The sequence below is a fragment of the Etheostoma spectabile genome, chromosome 9 (genome assembly GCF_008692095.1).
Source record: "Etheostoma spectabile isolate EspeVRDwgs_2016 chromosome 9, UIUC_Espe_1.0, whole genome shotgun sequence".
Classification (NCBI taxonomy): domain Eukaryota; kingdom Metazoa; phylum Chordata; class Actinopteri; order Perciformes; family Percidae; genus Etheostoma; species Etheostoma spectabile.
In genome coordinates, this window is record NC_045741.1 from 12,278,846 (window position 1) to 12,291,237 (window position 12,392).

The 12,392-nt window shown below is 39.0% G+C and overlaps 1 protein-coding gene across 7 annotated transcripts in view; it reads left to right on the forward strand.

Moving 5' to 3' along the window:
- Positions 1-12,392, forward strand: part of lrp8 (low density lipoprotein receptor-related protein 8, apolipoprotein e receptor) — a 188,653-nt gene that overhangs the window by 156,952 nt on the left and 19,309 nt on the right. For 5 of the 7 annotated variants that reach the window (XR_004333417.1, XM_032525438.1, XM_032525442.1 and 2 more), the window contains exons 14-16: positions 6,391-6,532; positions 9,522-9,674; positions 11,640-12,038. Coding sequence is in view for 6 of the 7 variants with exons in the window: in XM_032525438.1 (XP_032381329.1) it covers positions 6,391-6,532; positions 9,522-9,674; positions 11,640-12,038 (694 nt within the window). In the remaining variant the exon portion in view is untranslated. The remainder of the gene's footprint in view (positions 1-6,390; positions 6,533-9,521; positions 9,675-11,639; positions 12,039-12,392) is intronic. The other 2 variants (XM_032525439.1, XM_032525441.1) reach the window with 1 other exon arrangement.

Sequence of the window (12,392 nt, forward strand, 5' to 3'; positions counted from 1 at the left end):
CGTTGCCTTATGCTGAAGAGGAAATGCCTTTGAAATGGGTCTTTCAACAAGACAATCACCCAAAACACACCAGTAAGCGAGCAAAGTCTTGGTTCCAGATGAACAAGATTGATGTTATGGAGTGGCCAGCTCAATCAAGAACACTTGTAAAGGTGACATCAAAAATGCTGTTTCTGAGGCAAAACCCAGTACTGCAGAGGAGCTGTGGAATGTAGTTCAATCGTCCTGGGCTGGAATACCTGTTCACAGGTGCCAGAAGTTGGTCGACTCCATTCAACACAGATGCGAAGCAGTTCTCAGAAATAATGGTTATGCAACTAAATATTAGTGCTGTGATTCAAAGTAAGACAAACCCTTGAGACATTTTTCAGGTTTTACAGTAAATGTTTGTTTGTAATAAAAAATGCAAATACTGCTATTTTTTTAAACAGCCTAATATTCCCTTTTCTTCACTTTCTGTGAAGATATAACACAAACGTTTGCTCATGTTTTGATTTGGAATTGAACATGTAGTGTTCCCAATGAATTAATATTATGGAAATAAAAGCTATTTTAAGGATTTTGAGCATTATGCACTTTTTAAACACACTGCTATTATTCTGAACACAACTGTATGTCCTGAACTAATTTTGGCGTGAGGATAAGATCAGTTTCAAGCCAGGATAAATGAAACTGAACACAATATTAAAAGAAAACAAGGGAACGCTAAACTCGAAATACAATATATTTATTTTCAATTTCCCACAATGGAACCTGGCATGGATTGCCTGCACACTGCCAAGTGTTTGCAGGAGGTCTCTACCTCAAAGGCAAACAAGATGCTTATGTCCTTATTTGACCTCCAAAAGTAAATAAACAAAGAAAAATAGGTCTGTCTTCACTTATCTTTGCCTTCACATATCTTATTTGTTGATTTCCATCTTGACAGTGTATTTTTAGATTTTCGCTAAGACAAACTTAAAGGGTAAATACTGTTTTTCTTTGTTTTTTTTACCTGGACCCTATTTTCCTATGTTTTTTTGTGTCTAAGTGACAGATGAGAACAACAATCTTTGACATTTGTCCAGTTTTAAGCAAGATTGCATTATAACATTATAGCTTGTTTTTCCGCTGCTGACTATAGCTTTCTCACTTAATACTGGACCAGTGTCATAGATTATTGTTACCATCAGGCACTTAGACACAAAAACATAGAAAAAACGGCTGTTACCCTTTAAGCATTGGACATGAGTTGTATCTGTTATTTTTTAAACTAGAGTTGTCAGAGCTATGACTAGAGCTTGACTGAGAAGAAATGTGAGATGGAGATGTTTTAAATTATAGTAGCAAGATAAACCCAGAGAAGGAATCCATTTTCAAGGACTGAGCAGTGTAGTCACAGGAGAGTACAGCAATCGATGAAACTAATTTGGGTGTATTTATTAAGGCAGGAGTGAGTCTGTTAGAGCCCATCAAGTATAGATGATGTGGAAGGTGGAAAGAGAAGCAGAGGAGAGCAGATCAGAGCGAGGATGAAGGCCAGAAAGAGGGAGGCAAAATGTGATCATTCCTCTCTTTGCTGCACACACTGCGATGATGAGAAGCAAAGGGAAGAGGGGACATCCATCATGTCCAGCTGAGTGTGCCTATATGTGTGCTCGGATGCGTAATGTGTAAAAACAATTAATAGCTTTAATAGCCCTCAGCTCTTCTGTTCTGGTTATGATACAGACCAAATTAAAAATCCTGCAGTGGTGCAGCAGATCGTCTTGGTCCCGACGGACACGATAATGGGAAGTTTGTTTCTTTGGAGTTGCCTGGTTCAAGTTGTGAACTGAAACACTGAACCTTTTTTTTCAATTTAATTTAGTTTGTGTGTTATCTGGGAAATGAGCCTCAAGGAAGCATTTTTGACTCAGGGTCTGAGTCTGTGTTGACCCTTCTATTGCCCTTCGTGTCAAGGTACTTGTTTTAGTTTATTTAACATGTCTGAGTGCAGGATGGGTCTCTGGACCTGAAGGACGAAATGAGGCTATGGGGATACGCGTTGGAGTGCAGGATGGGTCTCTGGATCCGAAAGCCGAGGCCACGGTACCAGAATAATACCACTGAATACAGGACGGGTCTCTGGGACCTGAAGGACAATGCAAGGGTTAAACTGCTTATTCGGCTCAGTTTAGCCCAATTTTGTGACATGCCATACTTTACACCTGATACATATAATGGTGCAAAGGGTGATGATAAAAATAAAAATGGATCAATAAATCCAATTTTGACAACTCCTGATTCAGTAGTACTAAATCGGCAGCAATTCAAAAATAATTGCTATTTTTGATGAGGTTTGGTTGTATGCCACAAGGACTATGCCATTGATGATTAACAGTTAATTAATCAGCAACTATTTTGATAATAAATTAATCATTATAGTCTTTTTTTTTTTTTAACCAAACATGCCGAACAAAGTTTCTGGCTCCAGCTTTTCAAATGTGAGGATTCCAGTTTTGTTTCTTTATCATATACAGTATGACAGTAAATTGAATATCATGTATTTTGGATATTAGATTGTATAAAACTTTCCAAATGAATACATTTTCTCTGGCTGTAAAAGGCATTTTTTCTCTATTTTCTTAAATTTTATAGACCAAAATGACTTATTGAGAAAGCAATCGGTAAATTAATCGCTACTTAAAATAATCATTAGTTATCTTTATATAGAGTATAAGAAATGTTCAGAAAGTAACATTTACCATTACTCTTCTCATTAAGGTTAAATAGGAAGATCACAAATAACATTTATGGGATCATAAACCTTGTGCAATTGTTGGCAATTATTGTGAGTGTTTCTATCCATACCCAAACAATAGCTCTTTTGAGAATGTGAAAGATATGAGGTTTTACAAATTTGAGTTTTAAAGTGTCTAATGGCCTGCACAGACCCTTACATTTAGTATATTAAGTTATTCCACTTGATCATATCATCTTCAAACTTCACATCAATGCTGACTTTCTTAACACTTCAAGGGAAAGACACAGGGTTCCTATATCCAAGTCTGACAACCCCACCACCACCACCGATGAACACTCACATACAAACACCTCCGGTCTGTGTCCACCCCCTGCCTCAACACCAAACCCTAAGGAAATATAGATTACAGAGGCATGCAGAGAATAGTGTTTTCTCTTTCTCTGGCTTTAGTATCTTTGCATTACTTGCATTACCTTTTCCCACTCTTAGAGAAGAAGATGACATGAGTTTGGCAATCCACATAAAACAGTCAGCAAGAAAGAAAAAGGCACCATTGGATTTAAACAAGTCCCAAAAGCCCTGCACAGCCACACAGGTGTTTTCATTTATTTGATTTGATTCAAGCTCTGCTCAGGTTTAAGGCGGGTGGAGCTGTGCTGGGAATTACATGACCTCACCAAAACTACAGCTTACAACAAACTAAAGTGGCAGACACATGACAAATTGATATTCATTCATTCGTCCTCATGAAATCGGTGGTGCCAGAAACTTGGTAACGTAGTGACTACTCGCAGGGCTTCTATGTGAAGTGCTGTAAATGGCAAGCTAACAGTTAGCTTGCTAGCTGGTCCAACTAGGATAACACTAGTCAGTAAAAGTAGCTTTCAGAACCTCATTTTATCCACCATTGCATACCAGTTCCTGTTCAGTCACTCAAGATGGAAAATAAAGCTAACGTGTGAACAATTAGTTAGCAAACTCAGTAGCTTTTTAGCTAGCTTTGTCATTAATTACACAATAAATTCACAGAGTAATCAAAAGACACAGGAGGTTAAATCAAAGCGACTGGTGCAACAGAGCTACAGGTACAATAACTTCCTCTATTTCAGAATTAATTGATTTCATCACAAAATGTCATAGTTTTATATCCTGTGTAGGTCTTTAAAGTCATATTTAAAATTGCATACTGTGGCACCCAGAACCAAAAAAGGATACAATGTCAAAGTCTGACTGAGATTATGAGTAAAAATATTGACTGTATAGACAGTAGACAGTGTGAAGTTGCCTGTCAAAGTCAACCAGAGCTTGTTGGTACTGACACCAGAAAAGGACACACATTCATCAGTCACACAGGGATTAGTCTCGCTTTGCCAGACCTTCCTTCACAGCGCTGTGAAGGATGGGATGGGAGAAAAACACGCTCTGGTTTATTGGTATGTCTTTAAACCAATCACAATCGTCATGAATGGCGCTTAGAACTACGTTCCAGTGCCGCTGCAAAATAGTCTCTGGAAGGAGCTTGTTTTGGTGGAACATTTGTACGTTCAACAGATTTGTACGTGTCTGGATTTACCCTGCAGAGATCTGAGGAGCAGTTAACCATAGTCCTCATAAATTGGCCGGAGTTTAAAATTATAACACAAAGAAAGCGTTAGGCAACAGAAATCCGGCCAAAAAAAAGGACGTACAGCAAAATTTCTAGCGACATAGGGGCAATCCTGGGAGTGGAAAGTCGTGGGTATAGACTACACATGGATCAATTAAATGAATGAGAGTCTAAGTGAATATTGAAATTGGAGCCACTTGACCACTACTATAACAGAATAGTGGGAACATGTCAGTCAAACCTTATCTGTCAACACCCACAGTCCAGATGAGAGGTCTTATCTGCTCAAATAACTAGAAACACCTGTTTGGGTGTGCCATGCATGTGAAAAGGCTTTAACACTCTTCTGCAGCTTAGTGGAGATTAACACAAAATGTGTCCTCATATCATTCCTACACAAATTTAACACCAAGCATTTGTTCATAACTTCGGCTGATAAGAACAAATACATACAAATAAAACCTCAACAATCAAAGGCTCCGAAAGTTGAGTGTTGGCTTTGTTTGAGCTTTCATTTGTAGTTTTCTGGCATGACATCTAAGTATCAGGCAGATGTTCCAGTCAAAAAAGGCTCAGCATTTGTTAGAAGGTCCTTCTGGGACAAAATCATCAAAGGTTGTTCTCTCCTTGACCCGTAGAAGACCTTCTACCCATTTAGATGTAGTCCCGCCCCCTTGACAACCACAGACAAACGGCTATGACTGACGTGATGCAACGTTGTGTTCAGGAGAGCTTTTGAGCGTGCCTGTGTCCCCAGTACGTTTTGTGTGGAAGATTCGCCTTGATCTAACAATGAAGAGCAATGACCTTCTCAGGTCTGCATTGCTGTTTGAAGCTTTCAATGTGAGGAAAAGGTGACAGATGCAGAGATTGACAGTAGAGAATTGCAGAGACCGACGGAGACCGAGAAAGACATCCACAGAGACAGAAAGGCAAAGGGAGAGATGAAATGATAGGTTGGAGTATTGCTTTATCAACATGGCTGATATTTGTCTTTCATTGTTTGAGCGCTGCTGTCATATGAGTAAAGGTTATCTGAATCCGAGTGAAGGGGAGATGAAGCGATAGAGAGCTCAGTGAAAGATGGAAAAGGAGAAAGTGAGAGAAAGGTTAAATCAACTGATAACCCAGCACAAATGGAGAGTGTGGATTACAGCTATGACTGAAGCAAACACAGAGAGACAAACGTGCATAGGTATACACACACACCAGTCAAATATGTGGCCGGACCCCTACAGGTCAGTGGCCTTTAGAAAGACCATGCAACTGTTAACACAAGCTCAGTCTAATGAAAAAATGCCTACACAGGCCATCTTTCCTTCACCCACTCACCTCCTCATAGGCCTTCAACGTTTGTGTGCGTTCTCTTGCTGTCATTTAGTGTTTTTCTTAAGTGATGTGTGTCTGCATAGGTGAAGCAGTCTGCAGTTGCCGTAGAAACCAATTGTCATAACCATTTGTGCAGCTTATACTGTAGTATCCCTAAAGAGGATTGTGAGTAGGTCGTAGAGAGAGGAAGACAAATCGGAAGCAAGAAAGAAAAAAACTAAGTGAAAGTTGAGACAAGCTCAAACTTATACAAATGTAAATATGGTGAATTTGCCACTAAGGTTATGACAACTACCGCTTTCATCACGTGAGGCACAACGGCCCGCAAAGCATTTTTGCCATACGCAGTCATTGGAAAAGAAGCGGCTGTAACATGGTGAACATTATTTAGCTGTGCTACAAACACATTGTACGGCCAGTCAAATGTTGATTTACGTCCAGCTTTGCACTGATCAAAAACCCAAATTGTTTTAAGAATTAAAACAATTAAAATTAATTACAATAATTTACCAGTGTTTTTTCTCAAGAAAAGAGGACCAAGAGGACTCCCTGTGGAGCTAAAATAAGTTTTTTTTACTGTTAAAGCACACTTTTGTTGTTTGTCCTCTGTGCGCTGAGTAACACTGAGTGAAGATTTGATCTTCAGATACTAGAGCTTTTTCTGTCTTTTCTTTTTTTCAGCTTGTGTGTACTGTATTTTTTTATAGTCTCTGTCTCTGTTTTTGTTCAGGATCACATATATTGGACCGACTTAGAGGATGAAACGATATACAGTGCCAACCGACTGACAGGACAAGATGTGGCAAAGGTGGCAGAGCACCTCAACAACCCCCTGGACCTGGTGGTGTTTCATGAACAGAGGCAGCCCAAGGGTAAGACATGCATCAGCAACAATATGACATGGACACGTTTGGGGCTTTCTTTTGTTACTAGGTCTGTAGCAGCCACAGCAAAGTGATAAGATGAGGAGCTACAGGTGATGGGCTTGAATTGCAAACTGAGGATAGTGAGCTCTGATCATAGTTGCTCCATGTACCATTCTCATTGATATATAATTCCCAACAAAACCTCACCTAACATTACCCTGAGCAAAGGTTATAATCTAAATAACTCACGTGTGTGAGTGTGTGTGAATATTTGTTCAGTGTTGGTCAGTTACATAATTTGATCTAAATTTAATAAATTTGAACAAACTATAACCAAAAAAGTAATAATCCTTTCAACATCCCACTCCCTGGTAATAAAGCCTTGAATTATACATGTAGACTACAGTACCAAAGGATCCGCTTAATCCATAAGAACTGTCTGATGAAGTAATAAACAAATAACCGGATGTTGATTAGATTGGTGTGTATGTTGTCTGTGTCAAATGATGTGTTTTGATGTAGTATTTTTCCCAGGATGGATGCAGCTGTGCGAACGAGCATCTGCGTGTGTGCATGCTAATTAAGCCTGTGTATGTGGCGGGGGGGGGGCTGAGTCTATGTTTTCTCCCTTCACTCTGAGCTCAAAGCAGTCTTGTCTGAGTGCCAGTGGGGAGCAAATTGCATTCTCTTATTAATAAATCAAGAGTTTTTCTTAAAGAGATACCACCGAATTAAGCAGAATTTTTTTCAGGAAAGTGAACAACCAGGCCTCACTGGACTAAACGAAGACACACTGACTGAACTCTAGCTGCCCTGTGAGGATATTAGTAGGTCTGAATGATAAGCGAAATTCTTGATAAAATGCACAGTGATTGAAAGCAATTTGCTTTTCATATATTGTATTCCTGTCAGAAAATGTGCTATTCTAAACAACCCAAAAGGGGAAGAGCATCACACAATACACCTCCACACATGTTGAATTAGTTGGAGCCATATATCAACGTCTTCAGTTTATCTGACACACTTCTTCAAATAAGCCTCTCTTTTTCTATTCTCTTTGTTTTACCTTTTTTTTTGTCCATCCAGCTATGCTTTGAAGGCTTTGTTCCATGTTTTAGTTCTTATTCTAGACCTAGGGGAGGCCGTCAAGAAGAGGAGAAGGGGACAATGAAGCGATTGCAACTTCAAAACAACCTCATTTTGTTAAATTTTATCTTTGTCTCTCTCCTGTATTCTACTTCCTTTTCCTCAAAGGTTTTTCCTCATATCCGTCCTTCTTATCTTATTATATGTATATTCCAAATGCTTCATTTTTTCTTTCTTTCTGTTCATTGATTTCTTTCCCTCCACTTTTCTCCTCATTTTCCATATTTCTTTCCCCAGCATCAATTGTACATGTGATAGTATGTGTCATGGCATTTCAAAGACTTGCTTTTACTTTTTGATTTTTAGCCTCATTCTCTTTTTAATAATGAAAGGCAGGTATATGCAATATTTGGAGTTTCATTTCGACAGCTGTTCATATTATATACTTGGTATGATGAGATACTGTACGCCAAGCACAAATGTACTCCCAGCCTATTAGAATCTCACTGTGTGTCGTGAGGGATGTTGCTGCTTCCCCTGACAAGTGATGATTTCTCTGATGTGCTGCTCTTTAAAACTATGCACAAGTCAGAAGGCAGAATTAACCGCGACCTGACCTATTTCTGCTGCTTCCCCGCATGACAAGAGAAGCAATATTTTTCCATGACACCGAGTCTTAGGTTGGGAAACTGCATGTACAATTTTTATATGAGTGCAGAGATTAAAAACAAGACACCCCTGCCTTAACCAAAGCATCTCTTCATTTTACCGGAAAATAATTCTAGATTTCTAAGTAACACTTTAAAATGTGCCTCTAGCATCTTTTTTCATGTTGTTTTGCAGTATGGTAAACAATACGATTACTAGATAGAAACTAGTACAAGTACTTTGGCTGATTAGATGTTGTTTACTACAACTAAGTTAAAGTTCATGTTAAAGACCTTGTACTCTGACTTGATGTTTAGGTCTACATTTGGGGTCCAGTATTATACATCATATATATATATATAGATATTTTAGTTGTATTACCGTGTAAAGATTTTTGAAATTTTTGATTGCACAAGGGAAGTGAATTAGAATAAATTTATGCCAAGCTTCATTAAAAGTTACCTGTAGATATTACAAGTACTCAAACCTAGAAATAATTCATAATAAACGGACACACAAATAATCCACTAAATATTTATTTGATTAAGTGAAAAACAATTACATAATCCAGTTACAAATGCCAAGATGTTTTGCTAAATCATGTACTTCTGTTTTGTTTGGTTGAATTTACATTTGTAGTCACTTTTTTACCTCCACCAAGGAGGTTATGTTTTTGGTTGGCATGGGCCAAGGAATACCCATCAAATTTGGAGCAGATCTGAATCAGGTGGTGGATACACACATTATTTTTTACTTTCATTAACATTGCGAGACATGTGTTTGTGCTGCATTTATGTAGTGTTGGAATAATAGGAAAAATTAGTTCCCAAATGGAAAGATTCACTCTGCATTAACATTGTCAGACAGTACATGCCTTGACGGAGGTCTGCATTCTCTGAGTGGCCTTCTAGTTCTTTGTGTTTTGTTTTTTTAAATACCAGTACCGGCCTAAATTTTACAATTACTCAGATGCTTTTGATGCTGACTGAGACCAAAAACTCAGGCTTTGTCTTTGATTCTTAATAGCCTTTTTTGCTTAACTATTGCACTCTACAGTACACATAAACCTCACCCTGGAGCTGAGATTGGATTTCAATATAACGAACACTTAGAAAAAAAACACCAAGTTGTTATTAAATGTTATACATTTCAAAGTTTTTTAAACAGTTTTCAATGGATTTAAGGCTTTAAATTTGTAAAGCAATTTATTTCATTTGTCAAGCCTTTAAATCCTATTTTATTTCTGCTTGTGTATATCCAGCCCCAGATACCTGCAACATGGGCAGTCTGCCTAACGGTGGCTGTGAATACCTCTGTCTGAAGGCCCCCCAGATCACAGATCACTCTCCTAAGTACACGTGTGCTTGTGCTGATGGCATGGAGCTGGGACCAGACATGAGGCGCTGTGCTATAGGTAAGTCGGTCACGCTCTGCAACCAATAAATCACAGGAGTCCAGGAGCACACCTAATAAAAGGGATTGTGCTGAGAATGTCACATGAATTGTACATCAGTGTAATCACAGTGACATGATGGAGTGCCATGCTATACAGATAATAAACTGGTTTCACTCTCTCAACACCGCTAAAAGGACTCCACCTCCTAATTAAGTATTTATGCATGTCTTTAAATAAATGTTTTGCTTTTATCTGTTCAGTAGATTGGATGGTATCTAACCTTATACATGGATGACTAGGGGGAACATTCTCTGTGTTGTAACAGGCTGAAGGAAATACAAATTGGTTATTCTTTGGTCTCTTGGGATGATTTGAATCTTGGCTTGTTATTTCAAATATGATTTAGGTTCTGCTCTCACCAGAGCTAGACCAACTAATTTCTTTATAGGTTTCAGTGCTAGAGTTCAGTGCTAGCTTCCTATACTTGTATTCCCACGTGTGCCACCCACCCTGAAGTGTAACACTTACGGACATCCACTTAATTATTTTTAAATTGTCAGTAAAATACAGTAAAACGCATAACATAATAAATACAAAATAATAGTATGAAAAGTTTATTTTTGCTGATGGGGAATTTGTCTGCTCATATACTCTGCATAATAAAGTGTATATACTCAAACCCATTCATATTCAGATTTATCTTAAACATAACAAATAAATGCTATTGTCTATTGCAGCTTTTATCCAAATTGAGTAGTCACCAGTATCAGCCTTCAACAATGCAAAATCTAGTCGTATTGTATATATTATGATTGATTCAAAAGCCAATTCCTCCAGAGAATTTGGTACCTGTGCTTAATGTAACACTATCTTGGGAAGCTGGTCGGGGATTCTCCCAGCTTACCTGTGTTTCCAGCAAACCTCCATTATTTCCCTCTGCTCAGCCAGTCCCCAGCCTCCTCAGTCGGCACATTGTTAGGTTGTTATCCTTAATAGATCCGAACTGTTTCATTTTTGAACAGGTGAGGAGAAAGCAGCTGAGAACGAGAGATGATAATAAATGTAGGCCACTGTTCAGAGAATCCCTCTGAGAAAGGAAGGGGAGGAAATATGGTCATTGAGTAGAGAGAGAGAGAGAGAGAGAGAGAGAGCAAGAGAGAGTCACAATTTTTGGACTTCCTAATGTAGTACCAATATTTCTGCTGAGCCTGTCTATATAATTAGCACTGACCATTAAACCTTATGACATGTATATAGAAGTACCAAATCAAATCACTTTTGTCTGATAACCTATATAGAAAGGTGTCAATGGTGACCTGTGCATACGTGTTCTATGCAATACTAAATTTGAGTTGATAAAAGATGCCAGTTCAGCTAGACATATTATAGACATAATTTTCCCTATGCAACAATGTTAATCATCACTGTCCCTCTTCAATAAGCAAACAAAAAGATTACTTTTTAAAAAGGTGGCGAAAGCGATAGATGATATACTGTACACTTCCCTTCTAAGACAAAGCAGAGGTTCATTAGTCATGTTAATGACTGTTAATGTAGAAAGCTATGGCACTAATTCTGACTATGGCAATAATGATCTTTTATTGACTTTACAGAATCACGTGATGCAATATTGTTATTGTTCTAAAATGTCTGTTATCCAAATAAAGGATTCTAAGCATAGCAAAACTAACTACTGAAGTTTAAGAGTTCGGTCTATGTAATGCGTAAAAGCAGAACGCAGTTAATTGCTTTGAACATCGGTTTAAATACCTTTTTTATTTATTGTATAATATTGCTATTTAAAACTCTGGGCAGCTGGGAGTGTTTTAGCCTATAATCTTTTCATGTCCCATTACATGCTGGGTATTGATGCACACAGCCAAAATACTGCAACTGGTCTGGTCAACATACTTCCCAGCTGTTAGCATAAAGTAAAGTAAAACCCGGAATACTTGCGATTATTGTCCTATTTCCTATGTGCAGTTCGACCGAGAACAACCACAACAACAGCTGTACCAACCACCTCCACCACCACTACATCTCCCACCACAACCACGACGATAAGCACTACAACAACTAGCACAACTGTTACCAGCACCACGACTCCCCCTACCACAACCACAAGCTCCACTAGCTCCTCTGCTGCTACGACATTCAGGCCCACAACCAGAGAGATGACGACACCTGCCCCACCTCAGACCCCCAGGAGAACGTCTACGGAGCCACCCCGGACCCCTGTGGCCACGAGTACAGAGACAACCAGTTTCAGCAGGACCAGTCAGAAGTCCACATCCACACACACGCCTCTACTGGGCCCAGTGGCCCCCAATAGCATTCAGAGAGAAAGCAACACCAACCTCTCCCACAGAGGTAAGAATCATGGTGAGCAGGGTTCGTTCATTGGAATGCGAGTTTGTTCGCATACAGTATGTTTGTCCTTCTGTGAGTGTAATGCTCTATTGCCATCACTATCGCTACCACCTGCCATCAAAGCAGCAGGGAGTAAAAAAAACACTACTTGCATCAGTTTCCCTCCCCTCTCTCCGGCTTCTCTTTCCCCTTGTTTTTTTTTTTGTCTGACCATCTGTGTATCTACTATCTGCATCCTCTTTTCCCCTTAGCTTTTCACTCTTGCACACACAAAATATACACACTAGTGTATCTTTCGGCCTACTTGCGGTCGGTCCCCCGTGAGCAGCGTGTAACAGAGTTGTCAGAGCTAACAAACGACAGTCC